This window comes from Oncorhynchus mykiss, chromosome 2, assembly GCF_057628025.1.
Source record: "Oncorhynchus mykiss isolate SJ-2025 chromosome 2, ASM5762802v1, whole genome shotgun sequence".
Classification (NCBI taxonomy): domain Eukaryota; kingdom Metazoa; phylum Chordata; class Actinopteri; order Salmoniformes; family Salmonidae; genus Oncorhynchus; species Oncorhynchus mykiss.
In genome coordinates this window covers 7,028,126-7,056,034 of record NC_143023.1, presented here as the reverse complement: position 1 = coordinate 7,056,034, position 27,909 = coordinate 7,028,126, and the positions used below count along the sequence as shown (strand labels likewise).

Sequence of the window (27,909 nt, the reverse complement as noted above, 5' to 3'; positions counted from 1 at the left end):
AAATCAACAACAGTTTTGGTATGCGTCCCAAATGGCTCCCTATATAGTACACTACTTTTAACCAGAGCCCTATGGGACCCTATTCAGTACACTACTTTTAACCAGAGCCCTATGGGACCCTATTCAGTACACTACTTTTACCCAGAGCCCTATGGGACCCTATTCAGTACACTACTTTTAACCAGAGCCCTATGGGACCCTATTCAGTACACTACTTTTACCCAGAGCCCTATGGGACCCTATTTAGTACACTACTTTTACCCAGAGCCCTATGGGACCCTATTCAGTACACTACTTTTACCCAGAGCCCTATGGGACCCTATTCAGTACACTACTTTTACCCAGAGCCCTATGGGACCCTATTCAGGACACTACTTTTGGGAAAAGGGTGCAATTTGAAAAGGAGCCTAAAGTCATGAAGAGTTTTGTTTCTAAAACCGTGGAAGTTTTCTAGAATGATTCAGAAAGTCCATTCAGTCCTTCAGTCCAAGGACATGTGATCGTTCATAGCTAGTCAGTCTATATGTTGTTGTTCCAGCCAGTCCTACAGTCCAAGGACATGTGATCGTTCATAGCTAGTCAGTCTATATTTGGTGTTCCAGCCAGTCCTACAGTCCAAGGACATGTGATCGTTCATAGCTAGTCAGTCTATATTTGGTGTTCCAGCCAGTCCTACAGTCCAAGGACATGTGATCGTTCATAGCTAGTCAGTCTATATGTTGTTGTTCCAGCCAGTCCTACAGTCCAAGGACATGTGATCGTTCATAGCTAGTCAGTCTATATGTTGGTGTTCCAGCCAGTCCTACAGTCCAAGGACATGTGATCGTTCATAGCTAGTCAGTCTATATTTGGTGTTCCAGCCAGTCCTACAGTCCAAGGACATGTGATCGTTCATAGCTAGTCAGTCTATATTTGGTGTTCCAGCCAGTCCTACAGTCCAAGGACATGTGATCGTTCATAGCTAGTCAGTCTATATGTTGGTGTTCCAGCCAGTCCTACAGTCCAAGGACATGTGATCGTTCATAGCTAGTCAGTCTATATGTTGGTGTTCCAGCCAGTCCTACAGTCCAAGGACATGTGATCGTTCATAGCTAGTCAGTCTATATGTTGGTGTTCCAGCCAGTCCTACAGTCCAAGGACATGTGATCATTCATAGCTAGTCAGTCTATATTTGGTGTTCCAGCCAGTCCTACAGTCCAAGGACATGTGATCGTTCATAGCTAGTCAGTCTATATTTGGTGTTCCAGCCAGTCCTACAGTCCAAGGACATGTGATCGTTCATAGCTAGTCAGTCTATATGTTGGTGTTCCAGCCAGTCCTACAGTCCAAGGACATGTGATCGTTCATAGCTAGTCAGTCTATATGTTGGTGTTCCAGCCAGTCCTACAGTCCAAGGACATGTGATCGTTCATAGCTAGTCAGTCTATATGTTGTTGTTCCAGCTAGTCCTACAGTCCAAGGACATGTGATCGTTCATAGCTAGTCAGTCTATATGTTGTTGTTCCAGCCAGTCCTACAGTCCAAGGACATGTGATCGTTCATAGCTAGTCAGTCTATATGTTGGTATTTCAGCCAGTCCTACAGTCCAAGGACATGTGATCGTTCATAGCTAGTCAGTCTATATGTTGGTGTTCCAGCCAGTCCTACCGGTCCTCCTGTCTCCTGCTGCTCCTCTCGTATGCTGAGGGCGGTGGGGAAGTGGAGGCACGTCTCCTCCGTCTCTCTGTGCTGCGGGGTGTCTTCTCAGAGTCTCTGTCCCAGTCTCTCTCCCGGTCTCTCTCCCGGTCTCTCTCCCAATCCCTGTCCCTTTCTCTGTCACGTTCCCTGTCCCTCTCCCTGTCCCGTTCTCTTTCTCGATCTCGTTCCCTGTCCCTCTCCCTGTCCCGCTCCCTCTCACGTTCCCTCTCACGTTCCCGGCTGCCGGAGGGGGTGCGAGCCGGGGCGGCGTCTCGGTCTCGACTACGATCTGTATACGTGGAACAATGGAAACAGGTTAAAGCCTCACCAACGGTAGGCTGTCAGCACTGTTGAAAATAAAACGTGACACTGTAACAGGTGTGGACACAGACCTGGTGAGAGAAAGAGCAGGAGAGAGGGACAGAGGCCTACCGTGCATCTCTTTCTCCACCTGGCTCTTCTTGGGGATCCTGTACACCTCCTGAAGGATGAGTCACACACCACACATGTAAATAACAATAAACTCAGTGTGTGTGTGTGTGTGTGTGTGTGTGTGTGTGTGTGTGTGTGTGTGTGTGTGTGTTTATTTATTGATCAGTGTTTGTCCTTGCCTTCAGGTCCTTCCAGCTGTCCAGCAGCCTAGCAGCCATGTCTCCTATATCCACAGCACTGAGCAGGGCTTCCTGGCTCCTCTCGCTCTCTACATCAGACACACCCTCCTCCTCATCCTGCGAGGGCGTCCCCACCGCCGCAGGCTCCACGGGGACCACCGGAGAAGGAGGTGGAGGGGCCTCCGAGGCAGGGGTCACTACCTGGGCAGCGTCTTCAGTGCCAGGGGCCACCTCCGGGGGACCCTCGGGGGCCACCTGGCCTGGATGTTCCTGGCTGCCTGGAGCCTTTTCTGTATCTTCAGTCCCAGTCTCTGCTGTGGTGGTCTCCTCTTCCTTCTCCTCGGCAGGCTGCTCCGCTGAAGGGGTCTCAGTAACTTCCGTCTGAACTGGCTGAATGTGTGATGATTCCTGGACCTCCACGTTGGCCTGCTCTCCTGCCACAACCTCCCTCTCCTCCACTGACTGACTTGCCTGCTGCTGCTCCTCCTCCTCTCTGCTCTCCTTCTGTCCCTCACTCCACTCGTTTTTCACCTCCTCGTCGCCACCCTTCTCATTCACCTCCTCCTGATCTGTAGCATCTTGGCTCTCCGCTTGGGGTTCTGTGATCTCCATGGTCTCCACCACCTCCTCTGGTGTCTCCTTCAGCTCTGTGACTGGCTCTTCTGTCAGCTCCTCCGTTGTGGGAGTCTGAGCCTGGACCTCAACCACCAGCTCTGTGACTGGCTCTTCTGGCAGCTCCTCCGTTGTGGGAGTCTGAGCCTGGACCTCAACCACCAGCTCTGTGACTGGCTCATCTGGCAGCTCCTCCGTTGTGGGAGTCTGAGCCTGGACCTCAACCACCAGCTCTGTGACTGGCTCTTCTGGCAGCTCCTCCGTTGTGGGAGTCTGAGCCTGGACCTCAACCACCAGCTCTGTGACTGGCTCTTCTGCTGGCTCCTCCGTTGTGGGAGTCTGAGCCTGGACCTCAACCACCAGCTCTGTCTTGGACCGTTTGCTGCTCTCCACTGGAGGCTCAGATCGCGAGACCTCCTCGTCCTCCATCTCCTCTTCATCCTCCTCTTCCTCCTCCTTACCGTCCGAGGCCTTGCTGGCGTCCGACATGGCGCTGTCCAGGCTGTTCTCGCTGATCTTGAGGCGACGGTAAACGGCCCGTTTGGGAGTGTCGCTGTCCAACTCAGGGCCCAGTTTGGCGACGGAGGCAGAGGAGCCGTCGGGAGTGTTGAGAGGGGTCTGGGCGCGAGACATGTTCTCACTGGAGTAGCCGTCCTGTTCGGCCCCGGGGGCCTGGGGGAGGGAGTGTGTTTGGGCCCAGCGCTGGATGAGGCTCAGGACATGACTCTCCTCCAACATGTTCTTAGTGGAGATAGGCAGCGCTGACAGGGTCTTCATGATCTGAAGACACAGGGAATAGTCAGTTGGTTACAACACACACACACACACACACCTTGTTTTGCTATTCCTAGGACCGTTGAATTAAAACAATCTGAATTGGTTTATTCTAAAGTGCATTCTCATATAGATTCAGTGATCATGGTTGTCATGATCACAAGTGTGAGGGATGAGCAACCGACGTTAAATATAACAATTTTTTTGGGGACTCCGAACAGATTTAATTGCCACCTGAAACTGCAGTTTGATGTTGTTGACACTGTTGCCCTTGGCTTCAGAGAGCTCCACCATGAAGATCCACAGTAGAGACAGACCGTGATGGTCCAGGAACTGCTTCAGACAGGATGGGCTCTGGGTATCCTGTTCATACACAACCACCAAGTCAACATTATGGTAGAGAAACCCTCCACACAATCACACAGTACACAGACATCCCCAATACAATACACCCTCCACACAATATAACAACGTATTAAATCACATTTTATTTGTCACATACAAAATAAATAAAACAAGCAACTGAAATAAAATGTTTGTCCCAAATGACCAGGGCCTATAAATATATACATCTATAAGTATAGTGTACTATAAATGACCAGGGCCTATAAATATATACATCTATAAGTATAGTGTACTATAAATGACCAGGGCCTATAAATATATACATCTATAAATATAGTGCACTATAAATGACCAGGGCCTATAAATATATACATCTATAAGTATAGTGTACTATAAATGACCAGGGCCTATAAATATATACATCTATAAGTATAGTGTACTATAAATGACCAGGGCCTATAAATATATACATCTATAAGTATAGTGTACTATAAATGACCAGGGCCTATAAATATATACATCTATAAGTATAGTGCACTATAAATGACCAGGGCCTATAAATATATACATCTATAAGTATAGTGCACTATAAATGACCAGGGCCTATAAATATATACATCTATAAGTATAGTGTACTATAAATGACCAGGGCCTATAAATATATACATCTATAAGTATAGTGTACTATAAATGACCAGGGCCTATAAATATCTACATCTATAAGTATAGTGTACTATAAATGACCAGGGCCTATAAATATCTACATCTATAAGTATAGTGTACTATAAATGACCAGGGCCTATAAATATCTACATCTATAAGTATAGTGTACTATAAATGACCAGGGCCTATAAATATCTACATCTATAAGTATAGTGTACTATAAATGACCAGGGCCTATAAATATCTACATCTATAAGTATAGTGTACTATAAATGACCAGGGCCTATAAATATATACATCTATAAGTATAGTGCACTATAAATGACCAGGGCCTATAAATATATACATCTATAAGTATAGTGCACTATAAATGACCAGGGTCTATAAGTATAGTGCACTATAAATGACCAGGGCCTATAAATATATACATCTATAAGTATAGTGCACTATAAATGACCAGGGCCTATAAGTATAGTGTACTATAAATGACCAGGGCCTATAAATATATACATCTATAAGTATAGTGTACTATAAATGACCAGGGCCTATAAATATATACATCTATAAGTATAGTGCACTATAAATGACCAGGGCCTATAAATATATACATCTATAAGTATAGTGCACTATAAATGACCAGGGCCTATAAATATATACATCTATAAGTCTGGTGCACTATAAATGACCAGGGCCTATAAATATATACATCTATAAGTATAGTGTACTATAAATGACCAGGGCCTATAAATATATACATCTATAAGTATAGTGTACTATAAATGACCAGGGCCTATAAATATATACATCTATAAGTATAGTGCACTATAAATGACCAGGGCCTATAAATATATACATCTATAAGTATAGTGCACTATAAATGACCAGGGCCTATAAATATATACATCTATAAGTATAGTGCACTATAAATGACCAGGGCCTATAAATATATACATCTATAAGTCTGGTGCACTATAAATGACCAGGGCCTATAAATATATACATCTATAAGTATAGTGCACTATAAATGACCAGGGCCTATAAATATATACATCTATAAGTATAGTGCACTATAAATGACCAGGGCCTATAAATATATACATCTATAAGTATAGTGTACTATAAATGACCAGGGCCTATAAATATATACATCTATAAGTATAGTGCACTATAAATGACCAGGGCCTATAAATATATACATCTATAAGTCTGGTGCACTATAAATGACCAGGGCCTATAAATATATACATCTATAAGTATAGTGTACTATAAATGACCAGGGCCTATAAATATATACATCAATAAGTATAGTGTACTATAAATGACCAGGGCCTATAAATATATACATCTATAAGTCTGGTGCACTATAAATGACCAGGGCCTATAAATATATACATCTATAAGTATAGTGTACTATAAATGACCAGGGCCTATAAATATATACATCAATAAGTATAGTGTACTATAAATGACCAGGGCCTATAAATATATACATCTATAAGTATAGTGCACTATAAATGACCAGGGCCTATAAATATATACATCTATAAGTATAGTGCACTATAAATGACCAGGGCCTATAAATATATACATCTATAAGTATAGTGCACTATAAATGACCAGGGCCTATAAATATATACATCTATAAGTATAGTGTACTATAAATGACCAGGGCCTATAAATATATACATCTATAAGTATAGTGCACTATAAATTACCAGGGCCTATAAATATATACATCTATAAGTATAGTGCACTATAAATGACCAGGGTCTATAAGTATAGTGCACTATAAATGACCAGGGCCTATAAATATATACATCTATAAGTATAGTGCACTATAAATGACCAGGGCCTATAAGTATAGTGTACTATAAATGACCAGGGCCTATAAATATATACATCTATAAGTATAGTGTACTATAAATGACCAGGGCCATCCCAGACAGCCAGTGTTCATTGGTGGTGGGGTGTCAGGTGTGCTTACTTGGATAAGTTTGAGGCAGATTAGTTTCTGCTCCAGGGCCTATAAATATATACATCTATAAGTATAGTGTACTATAAATGACCAGGGCCTATAAATATATACATCTATAAGTATAGTGCACTATAAATGACCAGGGCCTATAAATATATACATCTATAAGTATAGTGCACTATAAATGACCAGGGCCTATAAATATATACATCTATAAGTATAGTGCACTATAAATGACCAGGGCCTATAAATATATACATCTATAAGTATAGTGTACTATAAATGACCAGGGCCTATAAATATATACATCTATAAGTATAGTGCACTATAAATGACCAGGGCCTATAAATATATACATCTATAAGTCTGGTGCACTATAAATGACCAGGGCCTATAAATATATACATCTATAAGTATAGTGTACTATAAATGACCAGGGCCTATAAATATATACATCTATAAGTATAGTGTACTATAAATGACCAGGGCCTATAAATATATACATCTATAAGTATAGTGCACTATAAATGACCAGGGCCTATAAATATATACATCTATAAGTATAGTGCACTATAAATGACCAGGGCCTATAAATATATACATCTATAAGTATAGTGTACTATAAATGACCAGGGCCTATAAATATATACATCTATAAGTATAGTGCACTATAAATGACCAGGGCCTATAAATATATACATCTATAAGTATAGTGCACTATAAATGACCAGGGCCTATAAATATATACATCTATAAGTATAGTGCACTATAAATGACCAGGGCCTATAAGTATAGTGTACTATAAATGACCAGGGCCTATAAATATATACATCTATAAGTATAGTGTACTATAAATGACCAGGGCCTATAAATATATACATCTATAAGTATAGTGCACTATAAATGACCAGGGCCTATAAATATATACATCTATAAGTCTGGTGCACTATAAATGACCAGTGCCTATAAATATATACATCTATAAGTATAGTGTACTATAAATGACCAGGGCCTATAAATATATACATCTATAAGTATAGTGTACTATAAATGACCAGGGCCTATAAATATATACATCTATAAGTATAGTGCACTATAAATGACCAGGGCCTATAAATATATACATCTATAAGTATAGTGCACTATAAATGACCAGGGCCTATAAATATATACATCTATAAGTCTGGTGCACTATAAATGACCAGGGCCTATAAATATATACATCTATAAGTATAGTGTACTATAAATGACCAGGGCCTATAAATATATACATCTATAAGTATAGTGCACTATAAATGACCAGGGTCTATAAATATATACATCTATAAGTCTGGTGCACTATAAATGACCAGGGCCATCCCAGACAGCCAGTGTTCATTGGTGGTGGGGTGTCAGGTGTGCTTACTTGGATAAGTTTGAGGCAGATTAGTTTCTGCTCCATGGTCTCCACTCTGACCATCAGCCTGCAGAGAGACACCACCTCCTTCTCATCATACAGACCCTCCCCGTTCTCCAGCAGAGCCTCTAGTTCCTCGTCCACCTGGAGACACAGCAGACCAGCATTAACACACTGAGCAGTAACAGACCAGCATTAACACACTGAGCAGTAACAGACCAGCATTAACACACTGAGCAGTAACAGACCAGCATTAACACACTGAGCAGTAACAGACCAGCATTAACACACTGAGCAGTAACAGACCAGCAGTAACACACTGAGGAGTAACAGACCAGCATTAACACACTGAGCAGTAACAGAGCATAAGCCACTATCAAGTGTTCTCTGGCCTGAATGGTGCCAAATTCTTGACAATAGGACAGCGTAGCGAATTTTTACGATGAGCCACTTGAGCCTCCTATGCCACGGTTTCATTGAACATGAATGGGAGAGTCTCACGCTCAGCAGCAGTTAGTGTAGCTCTATCAAGACCACAGATAATCCATTCAACATACTAAACACAGAACTGACAAAACTACTACTTCTCTGCAAAACTGAGACAAGCAGCTTTCATGGCAATGGGGGAGGGGGGGGGGGTAAAATTGCTGTTCCTTTTGTGTTCAGTAGCAGTGTTATTTATGGAAAGGAGAAGACACTGGAGCTCTCAGAACAATTAGCATAAAGCTAGTACAAGCCTGACCCCTATCTGCCTCTCTGGACCATGTCAGCGTCTCTAATGGCACCACACCCTATATAGTGCACACTTTTGACCAGAGCCCTGGTTAAAAAGTAGTGCACTAAATAGGGAATAGGGTGCCATTTGGGACACAGATCATCACTGCTGGGGGTTTCAGCAGATCATCCGATCAGAGGTATGAAATAACTACATGCCACTGTGGTTCATCTACTGGCCTGAGTTTAAAGATGAACTCAATGGCACGTCAGACTATGCTGAATTAATCTACCAGTTACAAATTAAGACTATTATGGGTCAACAGCAAAAAAAAAAATAATAATGTGTGGAATCCTAACTACCAGGGTGAAACATAAACCTAAATCGCAGGGGAAGGGAACAGATTGTAGCTTCGGCAGTTGTATTTCAAATGAGTTGAATTCTATATTTACACACTGGGAGGTTGGGATAATACTGTGAAAATTATGATAATGCCATTTTAGTGTAATAGCTGTTTGTAAAGGCTGACATTTCAGCCCAGCTTGGTGGGATAATGGTTTGTCCTCCCGGGTGACACTACACCAGGCGGTAAATTAGTTAACTGACAAATAAGAAAGAGTTCTCCTCTCTACCCAGTCCACTCAAAAAACAAAACAGTCCTAACTACATTCTTGCTGGAGTAATTGCTCTTCGCTAAGAAGCTATTGTTTTGTTTTTTTTACCATTTTAATTGAAAACAATCACAGTAAGGTATTTAATTGTTACCTCAGAAATGATTTGATATTGAGATAAAAACAGGTGCATTGGACCTTTAAATATTCACTATGGTTGATAGAGACATGAACTCCACAACAGGTCACTTCCCCAACACCTTTTCAAGTGATGGCTGTTCAGACACGGTCAGTCCTAGGTTCGCAACATGCTGATCACTTGTTTGTATTGAAGATTCCCCAGATGTCCTACTTATTCCAGGAATCTTCCAAAACAGCATTTATGGAAAACCTGGGCCATTACCAAACCTGACCCACACACTCACCGTAGTGAGTGCATTGCTCACGGAGGTGTCCTTCTTGCGAGGGCGCTCTTTCTTCATCTTCCCTGCCGCTGCTCTGACACTGACCCTGTTCTCCCCGCCCAGGAAGCCTCGGCAGCTGGGAGCCCCACAGAAGCACTTCTGGGCCTCTTTCCTGGCGTGTACAGAGGAGAAGGAGTAAATACACGACACCGTAGCTATGTGGTCGGTCAAGAGAGCAACAGGGGCTTAATAATGTATCGTTATGTTGTCAATGACTACAACAGCAGGGTGACGTATTAGAACAGAAAAACACTGATATTTTACAACAGACAGTTAAAATCCAAAGAGAGAATCGGCGTCCTAAATAGCATCCTATGGGCCTTGGTCAAAAATAGCTCACTAAAAAGGGAATAGGGTGCCATTTGGGACAAAAGTAGAGAGACACTAACCCATTCCTCTGGAACTGATAATCAAAATGAGAGAGACACTAACCCATACCCCTGGAACTGGTAATCGAAGGGAGAGAGACACTAACCCATATCTCTGGAACTGGTAATCGAGGGGAGAGAGACACTAACCCATATCTCTGGAACTGGTAATCGAAGGTAGAGAGAGACACTAACCCATACCTCTGGAACTGGTAATCGAAGGGAGAGAGACACTAACCCATATCTCTGGAACTGGTAATCGAAGGGAGAGAGACACTAACCCATATCTCTGGAACTGGTAATCGAAGGTAGAGAGAGACACTAACCCATACCTCTGGAACTGGTAATCGAAGGGAGAGAGACACTAACCCATATCTCTGGAACTGGTAATCGAAGGGAGAGAGACACTAACCCATATCTCTGGAACTGGTAATCGAAGGGAGAGAGACACTAACCCATATCTCTGGAACTGGTAATCGAAGGTAGAGAGACACTAACCCATATCTCTGGAACTGGTAATCGAAGGTTGAGAGACACTAACCCATATCTCTGGAACTGGTAATCGAAGGTAAGCTCTGTACCAGCTGTGACGGTCTTGGAGGTGAAGAACCCAACTCTCAGCTGGCCGTTCACAGTCCACTGAAATACAGAAACCAAGAAAGAAACATTAGCGAGGTCAGGATAAAACTAACTTGCTTTTTGACTTTGCTGATAAATACTTTGTTGAGGGAAAGTGTACTGGTCATGACCGCGATGTGCTGTTGTCCCTCTGGATAAGAACGTCTGATAAACGACTCAAATGTCAAATGAAAATCACAGCCTGAGATGCAGCTCACTGATAAAGTAGCCTCAGTGCCCGTCTGTGTTAGAATGCAAACTTCTTGTCGCTCATTGTCATGTTTGGCTTGACAACGGCAGCAATGGAACTGGCAAGAGAAGACAGGCACAAGGTACCAGCCTAAAAGTAGAGCGAAGTGCAGGCAGATATGGTTCTGAACCAAAGACAAGTCAATGAAATGTATTTACATTTTACAATGAACTGTCCAGTGAAATTCTTACTTTTAAAATACTCATAATCTGTTAACTCGTACGCAAATAAATGTTGTTGACTCGGTCCTATACTTGTATGTGGCCGAAGCATCAATTATAGAGAAATACACCCCACCTCAAACTTATAAATCAAACAGACCTTTTCAAAAATGCTTGCTATTTCCTCATATAGAGGATACGGTCATGTTTTTAGCCGAGGCGGCTAACTGGCTGAGCTGGCCAGTCAGTCATTTACTGTCTAGAAAAATATTCATGACGGTATACGCCCACACCGTCCTGTTGTTGGGGGTAAGCCCACACCGTCCTGTTGTTGGGGGTAAGCCCACACCGTCCTGTTGTTGGGGGTAAGCCCACACCGTCCTGTTGTTGGGGGTAAGCCCACACCGTCCCGTTGTTGGGGTAAGCCCACCCCGTCCCGTTGTTGGGGTAAGCCCACCCCGTCCCGTTGTTGGGGTAAGCCCACCCCGTCCCGTTGTTGGGGTAAGCCCACCCCGTCCCGTTGTTGGGGTAAGCCCACCCCGTCCCGTTGTTGGGGTAAGCCCACCCCGTCCCGTTGTTGGGGTAAGCCCACCCCGTCCCGTTGTTGGGGTAAGCCCACCCCGTCCCGTTGTTGGGGTAAGCCCACCCCGTCCCGTTGTTGGGGTAAACCCACCCCGTCCTGTTGTTGGGGTAAACCCACCCCGTCCTGTTGTTGGGGTAAACCCACCCCGTCCTGTTGTTGGGGTAAGCCCACCCCATCCTGTTGTTGGGGTAAGCCCACCCCATCCTGTTGTTGGGGTAAGCCCACCCCATCCTGTTGTTGGGGTAAACCCACCCCATCCTGTTGTTGGGGTAAACCCACCCCATCCTGTTGTTGGGGTAAACCCACCCCATCCTGTTGTTGGGGTAAACCCACCCCATCCTGTTGTTGGGGTAAACCCACCCCATCCTGTTGTTGGGGTAAACCCACCCCATCCTGTTGTTGGGGTAAACCCACCCCATCCTGTTGTTGGGGTAAACCCACTCCATCCTGTTGTTGGGGTAAGCCCACCCCATCCTGTTGTTGGGGTAAACCCACCCCATCCTGTTGTTGGGGTAAACCCACCCCATCCTGTTGTTGGGGTAAACCCACCCCATCCTGTTGTTGGGGTAAACCCACTCCATCCTGTTGTTGGGGTAAACCCACCCCATCCTGTTGTTGGGGTAAACCCACCCCATCCTGTTGTTGGGGTAAACCCACCCCATCCTGTTGTTGGGGTAAACCCACACCCTTAAAAACATATAAAAGCTGCTTTTTAACATAGTTTTTCTTCCCCAAAAATTGTAATGAACTATTTCACTCATATTATAACAAATTCTACATGCTATTTCATAGAAATCTGGAAACACTGGACAGATACCAGGTAGCCTAGTTGTTAGCGCATTGGGCCAGTAACCGAAAGGTTGCTAGATCGAATCCCAGAGCTGACAAGGTAAAAAAAAATCAGTCGTTCTGCCCCTGAACAAGGCAGTTAACCCACTGTTCCTCATTGTAAATAAGAATATGTTCCTAACTGACTTGCCTAGTTAAATCAAATAAAACATACCGAAAGGGGCTCCTGGGCTACATACCTTCTGGGTCTCACAGTTGGGCTCACAGCTGTGGTTCATGAAGCGAGAGCAGTTCCCCTTCAGTGTGGCATCTATAATCTGAGAAGACACGGAGGAAAGGAGTTTCAGGTAACCTTCCACATTACCCGTCAGTTGTAAACAATACAGCACTTGGTGCATCCCAAAATGGCACCCTATATAGCCACTACTTTGGACCAGAGCCAAATCAGGGTGTCATTTGGGATGCACACCTAAAACTTGTTGGGGTCTGGTAGTGCACTTTATAGGGAATAGGGAGCCATGTTGGACGCAGCCTACACTTGTTCCTGTTTCAGGGGTTCAGTGGACGACATGTCAACAACGTTCCAGTGGTCTCACCTCGTTATTCTTCAAGGCCATGAAATAGTAGTGGATGTTCTTCATGCTAGCGTATTTTTTCACCCGTGTCTTGAACTCCTTATGGTCCAACACCTCTCCGCAGTACTCCAGCACAAAAGTGTTTCTGAAATGTGATTAAAATGGGGGGGGTGAGCATGACTCCTTTGTGTACAGCTTTTAGTACAATGACCAGGGCTCCATCTCATTATGTCTGTTCATCCTATCGCCACACCTCCTTCTCAACCGTATTGGAGAAGGTCCAAGGGGTTTCTCTCAGACCTTCCTCTCCTATGTGTGTTGAGGAGGCGAGGAGATAGGATGCGAGGAATCAAAGGTTAAGCTCTATTGAGAACGAGCCCTGGGTGCTAGTTATAACATTATTATGAATCAAGGAGTACAGGGCTCCTGAGTGGCGCAGCGGTCTAAGGCACTGTATCTCGGTGCAAGAGATGTAACTACAGTCCCTGGTTCGAATCCAGGCTGTATCACATTGGGCAGCGCACAATTGGCCCAGCGTCGTCCAGGTTTGGCAGATGTAGACTGTCATTGTAAATAAGAATTTGTTCTTAACTGACTAGCCTAGTTAAATAAAAGGTTACATTTAAAAATAAGATGTAAGAGCCTTACGGTATCAGGTCCCTGGCCGCCCTCAGTCCCCAGCCCTTATCTTCAGTCAGGATGACCTCAAAGTCTGCATGCTGTTTCATCTGGAAGCGGCGGTTGGAGCAGTAGCCTTCATTCAGGCAGCGTGACGAGCTGCAAAAGACAAGGACATTACATGTGTTTTCATTTTGGCCATTTAGCAGACGCTCTTCATTCGACTAGGTTAAATAAGGCAACCACATAGGAAGATTTGCAATGTTTGAAGATGTTTGAAGATGAAGTTAATTAATCAATTAAAGGACAAATGATGTAAAACTATCGTGCATTCGGGAAGTATTCAGACCCCTTGACTTTTTCTACATGGTTACATTACAGCCATATTCTAAAATGGATTTTATACATTTTCCCCCTCATCCGTCTACACACAATACCCCATAATGACAAAACAAAAAAACAGGAAAAAATAATTTTACAATTTTATTAAAAATAAAACTTGAATATCACAAAAGTAAATCAGACCGTTTAAGTAGTACTTTGTTGAAGCACCTTAGACAGCGATTACAGCCTTGAGTCTTCTTGGGTATGACGTTACAAGCTTGGCACACCTGTATTTTGGGAGATTCTCCCATTCTTCTCTGCAGATCCTCTCAAGCTTTGTCAGGCGTTGCTGGACGGGGAGCGTTGCTGCACAGCTATTTTCAAGTTCGGGCTCTGGCTGGGACACTCAAGGACATTCAGAGACTTGTCCCGAAGGCACTCCTGCGTTGTCTTGGCTGTGTGCTTAGGGTCTCGTTGTCAAGGATCTTCGTACTTTGCTCCGTTCATCTTACCCTTGATCCTGACTTGTCTCCCAGTCCCTGCCGCTGAAAACATCCCCACAACATGATGCTGCCACCTCCAGATGTGACGCTTGGCATTCAGACCAAAGAATCTTGGTTTCATCAGACCAGAGAATCTTATTTCTCATGGTTTGAGAGTCCTTTAGGTGCCTTTTGGCAAACTCCAAGCGGACTGTCGTGTGCGTTTTACTGAGGAGTGGCTTCCGTCTGGCCAGTCTGCCATAAAGACCTGATTGATGGAGTGCTGCAGAGATGGTTGTCCTTCTGGAAGGTTCTCCCATCTCCACAGAGGAACTCTGGAGCTCTGTCAGAGTGACCATCGGGTTCTTGGTCACCTCCCTGACCATGGCCCTTCTCACTCAATTGCTCAGTTTGGCCAGGCGGTCAGCTCTAGGAAGAGTCTTGGTGGTTCCAAACTTCTTCCATTTAAGAATGATGGAGGCCACTGTGTTCTTGGGGACATTAGATGCTGCAGACATTTTTTGGTACCCTTCCCCAGATCTGTGCTTCGACACAATGCTGTCTCGGAGCTCTACGGGGAATTCCTTCACTCTGACATGCACTGTCAACTGTGTGACCTTATACCGGGCGGTAGGTAGCCTAGTGGTTAGAGTTTAAAAAAAAGAATAGACAGGCAAGTTCCAAAGCATGTCCAATCAATTGAATTTACCACAGGTGGACTTGTTTTCCATGAAAACATAGATGAAATGAGTTGCAAAATGAATAGGAAACAGTCAAGATGTTGACATGGTTATAAATAATGATTTTTTTATTTAAATAATTGGGTCCTTCAAACTTTGCATCATCCAAGAATCCTCAATTTGTAGCAATTACAGCCTTCCAGACCTTTGGCATTCTAGTAATCTGAAGTGATTTCCCCCCCATGCTTCCCGAAGCACCTCCCACAAGTTGGAGTGGCTTGATGGGCACTTCTTATGTACCATACGGTCAAGCTGCTCCCAACAACAGCTCAATAGGGTTGAGATCCGCTGACTGTGCTGTCCACTCCATTATAGACAGGATATCAGCTGACTGCTTCTTCCCTAAACAGTTCTTGCAGTTTGGAGCTGTGCGTTGGGTCATTGTCCTGTTGTAGGAGGAAATTGTCTCCAATCAATTAAGCACCGTCCACAGGGTATGGCATGGCGTTGTAAAATGGAGCGATAGCCTTCCTTCGACAAGATCCCTTTTACCCTGTACAAATCTCCCACTTTACCACCACCAACGCACACCCAGACCATCACATTGCCTCCACCATTGCTTGACAGATGGCGTCAAGCACTCCTCTAGCATTTTTTTCTGGGTCTCATGAATGTTCTTCTTTGTGATCCAAACACCTCAAACTTAGATTTGTCTGTTAGTAACACTTTTTTCCAATATTCCTCTGTCCAGTGTCTGTTCTTTGCTCATCTTAATCTTTTATTTTTATTGGCCAGTCTGAGATATGGCTTTTTCTTTGCAACTCTGCCTAGAAGGCCAGCATCCTGGAGTCGCCTCTTCACTGTTGACGTTGAGACTGGTGTTTTGCGGGTACTATTTAATGAAGCTGCCAGTTGAGGACTTGTGAAGCGTCTGTTTCTCAAACGACACACTCTAATGTAGTTGTCCTCTTACTCAGTTGTGCACTCCCACTCCTCTTTCTATTCTGGTTAGGGCCAGTTTGCGCTATTCTGTGAAGGGAGTTGTACAGTTGTTTCTTGGCAATTTCTCACATGGAATAGCCTTCATTTCTCAGAACAAGAATAGACTGACGAGTTTCAGAAGAAAGATCTTTGTTTCTGGCCATTTTGAGCCTGTAATCAAACCTACAAATGCTGATGATCCAGATACTTAACTAGTTTTAAAAAGGTGGCCAGTTGTATTGCTTCTTTAAATCAGCACAAGTTTTCAGCTGTGCTAACATAATTGCAAAAGGGTTTTCTAATGATCAATTAGCCTTTTAAAATTATAAACTTGGATTAGCTAACACAATGTGCCATTGGAACACAGAAGTGATGGTTGCTGATAATGGGTCTCTGTACACCTGTGTAGATATTCCTTTCATTTTTTTAAACTGCCGTATCCAGCTACAATAGTCATTTACAACATTAACAATGTCTACACTGTATTTCTGATCAATTTGATGTTATTTTAATGGACGAAAAATGAACAGTAGTTCATGTTCTGAATGGTAGTGTACAGTTTTTATTTTTTTAAATACATTTGCACACCAACAATTTTTTTTATAAAGTTGACTGTCATTATGGGGTATTGGCTGTAGATTGATGAGGACATTGTTTTATTTAACCCATGTATTAGTTACAGTTATCTCCTATCACGGCCATTAAACTCTGGAACTATTTTAAAGTCACCATTGGCCTCATGGTGAAATCCCTGAGCGGTTTCCTTCCTCTCTGGCAACTGTTAGAAAGGATGCCTGCATCTTCATAGTGACTGGGTGTATTGATACACCATACAACATGTCATAAATAACTTCCTGTTCAAAGGAATATTCCATGTCTGTTCTTATGTATTTATTTGTAACCTTCTACCAAGAGGTGCTCTTCTTTGCAAGGCATTGGAAAACCTCCCTGGACTTTGTGGTTGAATAGGTGTTTGAAATTCACTGCTCGACCGAGGGATCTTACAGATAATTCTGTGTGTGGGGGTACAGAGGAGGTAGTAATTCAAAAACCATGTTAAAACACTATCATTACGCACAGAGTGAGTCCATGCAATTTATTATGTGACTTGTTAAGCATATTTTTACTCCTGAATTTATTTAGCCTTGCCAAAACAAAGTTGTTGAGTCAAAACATTTCAGCTTTTCATTTATTATTCATTTGTAAACATTTTGAAAAACTTAATTCCACTTTGATATTCTGGGGTATTGTGTGTAGGCCAGTGACACAACATCTAAATACATTTTAAAACACAACAAAACGTGGACAAAGTCAAGGGGTGTGAATACTTTCTGAAGACACTATTTGATCTGCTTTACAGTTTGGTATTACCAGGGTGACGCAAAGGAGAACAACTCACCACTCGATCATCAGCAGACGGTTAAGGCAGTCCTCCCCACAAGCCATCATTCCACGAGACCTCTCCTCCCTCGAGAGCATAGAGCACTCACACTGCATTCGCTTGATGTCTCGGTGAGACTTGTTCTTCTTCCTGTACAGATCAACAGAAATCCCTCACTTTCTCTACAGTCAGATTTATTTCACCTTTATTTAACCAGGTAGGCAAGTTGAGAACAAGTTCTCATTACCAACTGCGACTTGGCCAAGATACTTATACTGAAGGCATATGATGATAATCGCTTTTAAATTATGTACAACTAATTTATAAAATAAAACATAGTTTCAATGACTTTGCATGACAACTACTGAAAAAAAAACTATAATGGAACAAAATCTCACCGTTCAGTCAGATACAGGTTTTCCTCAATCAGGTCAAAGTATGGTGGCATCTTCTTAGACCGTGCCATCTCCCTCCAGTTGCTGGCATCCCGGAAGTCCCTCAGACTGAGCAAAGGGCGTTGCACCTCAGCCTGACCTGGAATCTCCCTGGATTCCTTGGAGACCTTGGGGAGCTCCCTCTCTGCCAGTCGCTCCCTTTTGCTAGCCAGCACAGGTTCTGCCTCGCTGTCCGAATCGGACTCCATTTCTGGACGCCTTTTCTTGGGAGGACCCCTGCCTCTGTGGGGCCTTGAGTTGTCCTTGTTTCTGGGGGGTTCAACTATGGAAATATTCTCTGGAGTGGCGTTGACAGAGCCTCTACAGTTGCTGCTTATTTCATGGGCTTGTAGGAAGGCTAGCGAGCCTGGAAGCTTGGGACCATTGCATTCAACATCTAGTCTACTAAGGCCTGCTGGTTTCCCTTCACTGTCCTCATCACAGTCATTAGTCAAGGAGTCAGGGTGGACTTGACCAACAGGCTCCTGATAATGTGTTGCAGGCACATGGAGGTAGACCGGTCTGCAGGTGGGTTGAGTCGTAGTTGGTAGTTGGGTCCAGTAGGCCCCATTGTTTGTCCTGTACACCTGCCCCAAAGAAGAGTTCCCTGACTGTTGTGTGTTAGGATGCTGTTGGGATGCCCCATAGCTGCTGTCAGGCTGCTGGTACGTACTGCTGGGCTGCTCCGACTGTGTGAAGTCCCAGCCCAGACTGCTGTTGAAGTCATCAGAGCTGGCAAAGTCACCATGTTGGTAACGGGAAAGCATCCTGCCACCCCTGCCACTTCCATAATGCTGTGGATGCCCTGTGTCAGACTGCCTGAAGGAGTTATCAAGGCTGTGGGCAGCAATCTGGCTCACCGTTGCATCACCAATCTTCGGTCTCTCACGGGCACTGCTATAAGGATCCTTAGAAGGCTGGGCATCGGTGGCGTTGGAGCCCTCGAGCTGGCTGGTGCTATCGACCATGTTGCTCTGCGATTGGTATACCATGATGTCATGTGCAGAGAGACTTCCATCAACACTGGCCTGCCTAGTGCTCTCACACATGGCGGGAAAGCCTCTATGTCTCTGCTGAGGGCTTACTCTGCTTGGGATCTCATTCCTGTCCAGATCACCCTCTTGGCCACTGGCCCTGTTAGCGTGTTGTTGACGTCCTGGGCTAGTGCTTGGAGTGCAGGGAGACGCAGGCTTGTCTGTTGTGTCCGAGTGAGTCAGGGTGGAATTCTTTGGTACAACCACCACAGAGTGCATCCGTTTCACGGCAACACCGCAGTCAGAGTCCGACTCTGAATCGTCAGTGTCACTGTCCTCGCTTTGGCCTACAGCATCCTGGCTTGACACTAGTGTCGTCAGAGGTTTGCTCTTGTGAGGGCCATCTTTAGGTTTCTCTTCATTACCATCGTCATTCCTACACTGCTCCCTTCTAGCTCGGTCTACATATGAGGTATTATTTAAAAGTGAGGGATCTCCATCCATTTGGCTGACGTGGGGTTTGATGTCTAAATGGTCACAGCTGGTTTCACAGGTGCCTGGTTGTGCAGTTGGGTTTGCAGACTCCGATTGGTCATTCCCAAAAGTTATTGGTGCGGAGCTGTGTTCTTGTGTGATAATAATTTCTTGCTTAATCGTCTTGGAATGCAACTCAGCTTCCCATTTCAGTTGACCCTTCAGAGACGGATCTTCCTGGCTGACGTCTTGAGAGAACTCAATTCTCTTGACGGAGATGACCTTTTTCACAGCAGGTTTGCTTTCTTGGGAAGGCCATTTCTGAGGATTATCACTGTCTGAGGTGTCTTGTCCAACAATATCCCAACGTGATTGTTTTGTTTTCCCTCTATTTTTCCTTAAACTAAAGTTCTGTTGTTCAGTCTGGTTGGAAAACTGAGGTTCAGGACTAGAGGGTTCAGATTTGAGAGGGATGTTTTTGCAAGACTGCATGTTGATATTCACATTTCTACTAGAACACACAGTATTTTCTGGTTTAGTGTTCTGCTTAGGGTGGTCTCTGATAGATACATCTACTGTAGATGGTAATGACTTTGACCCAACTGAATCTTGAAAAACAGTCTTATCCTGGCTGGGTATTACTCTGTCATTACTGCAGGAAAAGCTAGAGTTGGTTACATCAACCCACTTCTCAGTGGATTCTATTTGGGGGTCTACACGCTGTGCATCTTTCGTTTGTTCAGAGCAAAGGCTTTTATTAACATTGTCAATGTCCCCTAAGGCAAATTTTTCACATAATTGGTCTCCACTAGAGTTGTTCGGTGAAGTTGCTGCCGAGTCATTCTGAACCTCAATGCAATGATGGATCTTCTCATTAACTAGATCCAACGCTGGTTCTTGCAATCTGTCAGTTGGATCACAATTTGACGGTAACGACAGAGTTGTTTTTTGTAAGCCTTTATCTTGGGATGTGATGTCATTCATGTTGCCAACATCCTCCCTTTGGCAAGTATCTGCTAGATGGGAATCTGCTCCTGCTTTGTCATTTTTGCTCTGAGGGTGAGCATCAGAAGGGGTTTGTACCTTATTGGGACTGTGAAACGTGTCCTTTGATTGTCTATTAGTTTTCACGGATGACATGGTGGCAGACATTTGCTTAGAGTCTGATTTACTGGTGGAAGATGTCCATGCCCCTTCAGAACCAGAAGAGCGATCAGAGCCCTGTGACTGAGACTTCCCTTTGTGAGCTACCTCAGATTCACTATAGCTACTTTTCTGGAGACGTTTGTCTGATGTTTGAGAGAAGCCATGTGGACTGGAGCGAGTGGATCGAACACCGATGTCCGGCTTGTAGTGGGTGTTGGATTTCCTGTGATTAGGTTCTACATCAGTAGAGCACTTTTGGAGGGAACTGGAGTCAACAGTTCTCTTTGAGGCCCTCTCAGACTTAGAAGATTGTGTTATTTTATCTATCTCTGAATCTCGTTCAGATTTCAAGTCTCGCTCAGATTTCGAGTGGGATGAGTATGACTTTGAATCTCTCTGCAAGCTAGAATGGGTGGATGACCTGCTGGAATCACTTGTTCTAGTCCGAGTTCTTCTGTGGTCATCTTCAGAGTCAGAGCTGTCGCCGCGGACTCTGCTGCTATCGGTCCGAGAGCGAGAGCTGCCTCTCCTCTCTCTGTACGGAGAACTTCTGTGACCCCCTGACCTCCGCTCAGAGTCGTAATATGACCGATCAGACCGTGAACCTGACCCTCTCTCGCTTCTAGATCTCTCAGATCTGGAGCGTGTCTCAGATCTGGAACTCGTCCGGGGACCTCTTGATCTAGACCTCGACCGACTCTTAGTCCTTCTGCGGCCTTTGTCAGAGCGGGATGACCGCGAGGGTGTGTGCTTTGATTCTCGGTCAGAGGTTGACCTTAATTCTCGGTCAGAGGTTGACCTTAATTCTCGGTCAGAGGTTGACCTTAATTCTCGGTCAGATTTTGACCTTAATTCTCGGTCAGATTTTGAGTAACTAGAGGTTCTTTCGTCCTTCTCAGAACGTGAATGGTTAGAACCTTTTTCTGTTTCCTCTAATTTGGAGCGAGAAGAGGACATATTTTTTGTATCGTTACTTCTACTCTCCAACTTTGCTGTGGCCTTGGGTTCACCTGACTTGTAGCTAGAAGACGTCTGCACTGAATCAGCATCAGATTCTGAGCCAGGGAGTGTGCTGTCCGACCGGGAACGGATTTGTATGTTTTCTGAGGTGTCTTGCTGCTCTGTTATACTGGAAGTGTTTACATCCACTTTCCCTTTGTGGGAGGAGTCAGTGGGTTCATTGAGACTGAGGTCCAGCTTCACATCAGATACACGAGTTAGAGCATTCTCAGAGGGGCCGTCATTGTCCATGTTCTGAAGATTGTTCTGAGACTGGGGCGTTCGTGTCGGGGTGACAGTTTCAATTTTACCTGAAGATTCCGTTAAAACCTGTTGCTCGGAAGGGGGTGGATCCTGTAAGACAACACTGGTTATGGGACTCTCTTCAATAACAGATGCACTGAGGATCTGTTTCTTGAAGTGCATCTTTCCCAAGTCCACTTTAGGTTTGGGGACGGAGGAGACTGCCGTCTGAGGTGCAAGGATCTCTGCTACTGGTGTGGGCACCAACAATGGTGGCTGCATTTGCTCATTTTTGCTTTCCGTATGCTGCCCTGCTCTGTCCTGAGGGAGGGAGGTTGTAGGTGACAGGACAGAGGGGAGTTCAGCAAGAGATTTTTCCTGACTGGGAGGGGCAAGGAATAAGTTCTGCAGCGGTTTCTTTGTCAGAGAGAAGCTGAAAGACACTTTCTGGCGACCCTGATCGTCCAGGTTCACCTTCCTCTTGGTTCCTTTAGGCAGGAGATGGCTGGACAACATCACTCGAGGCGAGAGGCCTTTGAGTAAAGCTGCCTTGGTGAGACCCTCAACCTTGACCTGTACAGTGAACAAAATAAGTAGATGTTACCATGGCTAATAAATTCGAGGAGAAACTATTACAGTAAACCAAATCATATGACCGGTGATTTCTACGTTATTGAAATGGTCAAGCTCAAAAAGATCCACAACACCAGCTGTTTGTCCAATAGAAAACAGATGAACAAAGACGTCACACGTTTAATAAGACTTACCGAGGTATCTCCTCCCTCTTCCCTGAGGTAACATTAGGAGTGCATGGGGGGGGAACAAAAAACAAATCAATGTAAACTATTCATAGACTTATATTGCAACATCTGACAATCCCTTCAACGCTTTAGCAATCACACAAAATGTATTATGAAATGTAATGTAAATCCATGTCCAATGAGGCAACGGTAAAACATACACAGAACAAAAACAATTTCATGCAAAGATGTAGACCCACACGGCCGCTTGAGGGACAGCCTGGCGGTTGGTGAAACATGTTTAACGCAGGGGGTCTCATCGTAGAAACTACATGTCATCGTAGTGTTAAAAAAAAAGAAGGCCTAATTCACATTTATGACAAAGTAATCAACTCTTTTGTTCTACTAGGAGGACTCACTATTGTCGTGGTTTTCTTTACGGTACAATAAGCTGCTAGGCAACAAACTGGGTACCCTATTCCTTTAGGACTTGATGTTCTCGTTTTCCTCTGTGACCTTCAAAAGTCAGACCTTTCTAAAATTACCGTTACCAACATGGGAGGAGCCTTTTCATGTCCACTTTAGTGTCAGTTCCCGTTATTTTAACAAATGATAAAACAGGATTGTGGTTTCATTCATTTGAATTTAGGGCTACACCAATCACAAACCCCGCGCATCCTCCTGAAATAGACCTATCTGCAATACATCATTATAAACATATTGAATTAGCTATATTTACAAATAGAAAATAATAATTTTAGAGTCGGGTTTGAATAGTATTTTTTTTTTTTAAACATTGGGGTAGACAATGTGTAAGGGTGGCAGAATGTTACTTGAGAAATAAGCTATCTGACAAAAATAGTGCTGAGCCATGAATCAAAATGTCACTTGTTTTGTTATTAGACAACTAATTGACTGATGTCAGTTCAATTACTTGAATACAATGTTGTTGTTTTTTGTGAGCCAAATGCGCCGTTTCTCAAGAGAAATCAAAATCATTCACGAGAGAAATCAAGTCAAGAACTATGTGGGACGCTGGGTGAAGGGAGTTGTAGTTTTCATTAAGGAAATATTCAACCTAGTTAATAAGCGCAGAAACGTGGTAATTAACTACAATGACCATAATCTATTGTGGCTGTTCTTTCTGGCTCAGACAGTGACGAATACACTTATGCCTGCTACTTTAGGTCAGATATACAGACTGCATGAGAGAGGAATGTACACAACGACTAGGGATAGAGACAGTTTGTGAAAGTTTGCCTTATCTACTTTGAAGAACTAGTAGAAGGATTGTCAGAAAGCTTTGCAGCATACTTAGGCAGGTTAGCTAAATAAGACGACTAAAGACAGTACAGTATGGGGAGCACAGAGATAACGTTAGATGGCCTGGCTGGCTGCTACTACCTGAGCAGAGCTGAGCTGATGACTGAGGAATGAAAATAATAAAATAAAAACTAAGTAATATACACAACTGAGATATTATTTCATAGCAATTTCATGTTTTTCCTTCTGATGTCTACCCAATGTGGACCTGACAGAGACAATGGAAAATGTTCCATGCTTTTTATATATATTTATATATAATTTTTTAATAATTGAAACGACCTCAAAAAAGCACAAGGCACTCAGGACAAAGACAAAAGCAATCTTAACACATCAAGTGAACCCTGTCGTCGTCTCTCAAGGACAAAGGATAAAGAGTCATGGAATCTTTGCACTCAGGTTGTGTACCTTTTGTCTGTTAATATTCTGTGAGGTTGACTGCTGCCATGGTGACCAAGACTTCTGAGTCCACACCAGGTTGGTTGAGCAAACAAACTCGGCAGACAGAGGCTGAAGCTTGAGCACACACTAACATCTATAGGACAGGGGCACTTGACATACTAGCCGATATCTGATGTAACCTCCCATTGTATGCAGAGAGAGTAACCCGAAAAGTCGGATCTGCAGCCACTTTAAAAAATATATATTATCTAGCTAGCCTTTTTACAAGCTAGGTTGATAGAACACATTCTCCTGGTGAGTATTGTCGTTTTTATTAGGGTCCAATTACAACTGCTTTGACCTTGCTCACATTGAGTAATGAAATTCAGCAACTTTCCTCAAACAAGAAAGTTATGACGGGCACAAAGCACTGACAGAATGTGGTCAAAGTATACAGTAAACAACTACATCAACCTACACAAGGCAGGTGCTTTTCAAACAGACGCCTTTCCCTAAAGCAACACTGATAGTCTTTAGAACTGGAGCACTGGGATGAGATCAACATTCCAGAATTCAACACACCATGAATGATGTCATGGCTATTCATTGGATACACCAATGGACCAAATGACCAATAGGAGGGGAGGTGGGTGTCTTTTTAGATCCAAATGAAGTTGTTTAGGGGTGTAGTCTACTTTGCATGCATACATACATTCCAATGCCCACCATTGAGGGTGACAATCTCCAGGGCCAGTGTTTCCCAACACCAGTCCTTGATTACCCACAACAGCACACATTTTTGTTGTAGCCCCTGACAAACGCACCTAATTCAACTCATTGAGGGCTTGATGATTAGTTGAATCGGGTGTGTCTGTCCGGAGCTACAACAAACATGTGTACAGTTGGCAGTACTCAAGGACTGGAGTTGAGAAACACTGTCCTAGGCTCTAGTGTCACTTCAGTTAGCTAGCAAAGGGCATTGATTACAGGCAGTCTATAGTGCCACTCTGACACTCCGTCAAAAGGGAAAAAAAGATCCCTGTGTGTGTGTGTGTGTGTGTATTGGTAGTACCTGATCTCTGAGTTCACCAGAGCATCCATTACACAGTGGTTCTGGCGTTTGTAGCCCAGTAGAAGCTGCTGGCCAAGAATAAACCAGTTCAGAGCAGTGAGCTCTCCGACGTGAAGTCACACCTAACAAAATATGAAAACAAATACATTGGGTTACACACCAACAATAAACATACAATACGCAGTCTCAAAATAATTTAAGCTGACCACCCCCCCCCCCCCCCCAACTCAAATCGGGTAGACAATTTGGGGGTTGAGAGCTGCTACCATCTCTGTTATCTTTAAAACCATAGGTTCAAATCAAAGACATCTGGATGCATTTGTTTACCTTATGACCACCACATGTTCAACACTGGAGGTTGGTTGTAAACAAAGCTTTGACGAGAAAATGTGCAAACTGTTTTCTGTGCAAACGAACACATCAGTTTAAACGTTGAACACAGACTACAGCCAGTAGCTAATGCCTATGAATAAACTGTGTATATGTCATCTCTGCAGATTATTATTTTCTGCCTGAAGGGCCCAGCGGCATGCCACAACACTTACAACAGGAGTAAAATAGAAGAATGGTTCCTATGCCAAATGTAGACGTATAAATTATGTCTAAATCTACCAAATGTTTACATGGCGGTTCTAGCTACAATTCTTACTAAATACCATTAAATAAGAGTATGTATGACATAGACCCGTTTCCTCTGACCCGTTGGTCAGAAACGACATGTCTGTTTAACGGTAATATCTGTCCTTTCAATTTGGCAGAAAGAGGAAGCCATTGCTCGCATTGACATTCATAGTAGTCAGTGGATTGAAAGCAAGTGATAGAGGAGCCGAGTAGCTGTCTTGCAATATAACAACACAGTAGAGAAAATAACACAATTCAAAAACATTACACAGAAATGTTTTGACGCTTCCACTAAATCACATATAGCAAGGTTATCTAGGCTGGCTAGCTACACCAACAGCGAGAAGACAAGGCGACATGACAATCTTCTCATCGCACAGCTTGCAAATGTGGGGTAACCGATTAGTTTAATATGTAACGTTACACAGGTGAGATCAACAACAGAGCCAAGGGCCTATTCTGTGAACTGGTTTAACGTTAAATACATACACAAAAATGCATACACTTGAATGGCATGGAGTTTCGATAAATCTACTCCATAAAACCGGGTCTAACGTTTTACAACGAGGAGTCGAGGCCTGCAAATGAGGCCTGTTGTGGTGGGAGGGGGGGTGACCGAATTGGCTAACGTTAGCTAACTAAATATCCAAGTTAGCACAACCTAGTTAATAACTGAGTAATGTTTGTGTTGTAAACTTAAACTGTCTGTTGCCAAAAGTAAGGTGCACAACATCTAGCTAGCTTGCAACCAATGCATCGTCCATTATTAAATACATCCAGCAACGTTAGTTAGCAACATTGGTGGCTAACTATACTAGGTTGTGTGAAAGATCTGGTGGTGTTAACTAAATTGAAGGCTAGCTGCCGGTGTACATAGGAGGGCTGAGATCATGTCGCATTCACTAAATACAACATGCCACTTTACCATAGTTAGCTATGTTTCGTGAAACATAGCTATGTGACCACAAAGGTAACTCCAACACTAGTTTGTGTAGGAAACTAGACTGGAAAGCTAACTAGCGTAGCGTGCATGGAAACGGCTAAGCTAACGTTAGCTGGTAGCTAGCTAGCTTGTAACTAAATAACACTTTGGAAGTTGTGTGTGTATTATGGCAAGCCCAATAAATCATCAACAACAACAAAAAAAATACCGAAAATAAGCCAGCCAAATACTCACTCTTTCGGGTGCTCTGGGTCATAAAGGTCCCCCATCTTCTAACATTAACCTCAAGCCGATAACAAACAGCTCCCGTCTTGGCTGAAAAACATCCAGCGCTGCCGACGTCCACACGGGGTCGAAATGGTACCTAGCTAGTTAACTGTAAGTACCTAGCCTATTAAATCAGAAAAGCGGTGCAAAGTTGTGATTACTACTCAATTTGGTGAGGTATTCTAAAAAAATAAATAAGAGGCAGCTAATTAAACATGTGATTTCTAGCTGGGTTGCACAATTTTGTTGGCTAACGTTATATTTTCTTTTGACAATGGCTACCTAGATAAATGTCTAGAAATGCCGTGCTACAACGGCGACTCCTCCCCTCTCGACATTCCATCATGACGATAAAATATAGTTTATTTTTATATATATATATATATATATATATATATATATATATATATATATATATATATTTATTTATTTAGCTTTCCCACTGTTTCCCACCAACTATCTAGTTGGATAATAACGTGCAAACTAGAAACGTCCAAGTGTCTGGAAGTTCTGCTTGTGGAACGAACCTAAAGTTAATCACCTGGCTGGCGGATTGTTTGTAACAAACACCCCACTGTTTGTAGGTAGCCTACGTTCATGATTAGCTCGCTATGTGTGATACAAGTCTAATGTGATAGA

General features: G+C 43.5%; 1 protein-coding gene across 1 annotated transcript in view; it reads right to left on the bottom strand.

Moving 5' to 3' along the window:
* The window catches only part of LOC149984793 (histone-lysine N-methyltransferase SETD2-like), a 41,870-nt gene extending 14,254 nt beyond the window's left edge, over window positions 1-27,616 (bottom strand). Inside the window, exons 1-15 of the mRNA XM_090186818.1 lie at window positions 27,238-27,616; window positions 25,440-25,561; window positions 22,691-22,712; window positions 18,052-22,496; window positions 17,672-17,803; window positions 13,836-13,964; window positions 13,209-13,332; window positions 12,852-12,929; window positions 10,753-10,850; window positions 9,805-9,955; window positions 8,063-8,197; window positions 3,909-4,037; window positions 2,289-3,680; window positions 2,110-2,158; window positions 1,648-1,966 (exon numbers count right to left, since the gene is read on the bottom strand). Of these exons, the coding sequence (XP_090042944.1) occupies window positions 1,648-1,966; window positions 2,110-2,158; window positions 2,289-3,680; window positions 3,909-4,037; window positions 8,063-8,197; window positions 9,805-9,955; window positions 10,753-10,850; window positions 12,852-12,929; window positions 13,209-13,332; window positions 13,836-13,964; window positions 17,672-17,803; window positions 18,052-22,496; window positions 22,691-22,712; window positions 25,440-25,468 (7,232 nt within the window). The 5' untranslated portion in view covers window positions 25,469-25,561; window positions 27,238-27,616. The remainder of the gene's footprint in view (window positions 1-1,647; window positions 1,967-2,109; window positions 2,159-2,288; window positions 3,681-3,908; window positions 4,038-8,062; window positions 8,198-9,804; window positions 9,956-10,752; window positions 10,851-12,851; window positions 12,930-13,208; window positions 13,333-13,835; window positions 13,965-17,671; window positions 17,804-18,051; window positions 22,497-22,690; window positions 22,713-25,439; window positions 25,562-27,237) is intronic.
* Window positions 27,617-27,909: the final 293 nt, after the last annotated feature.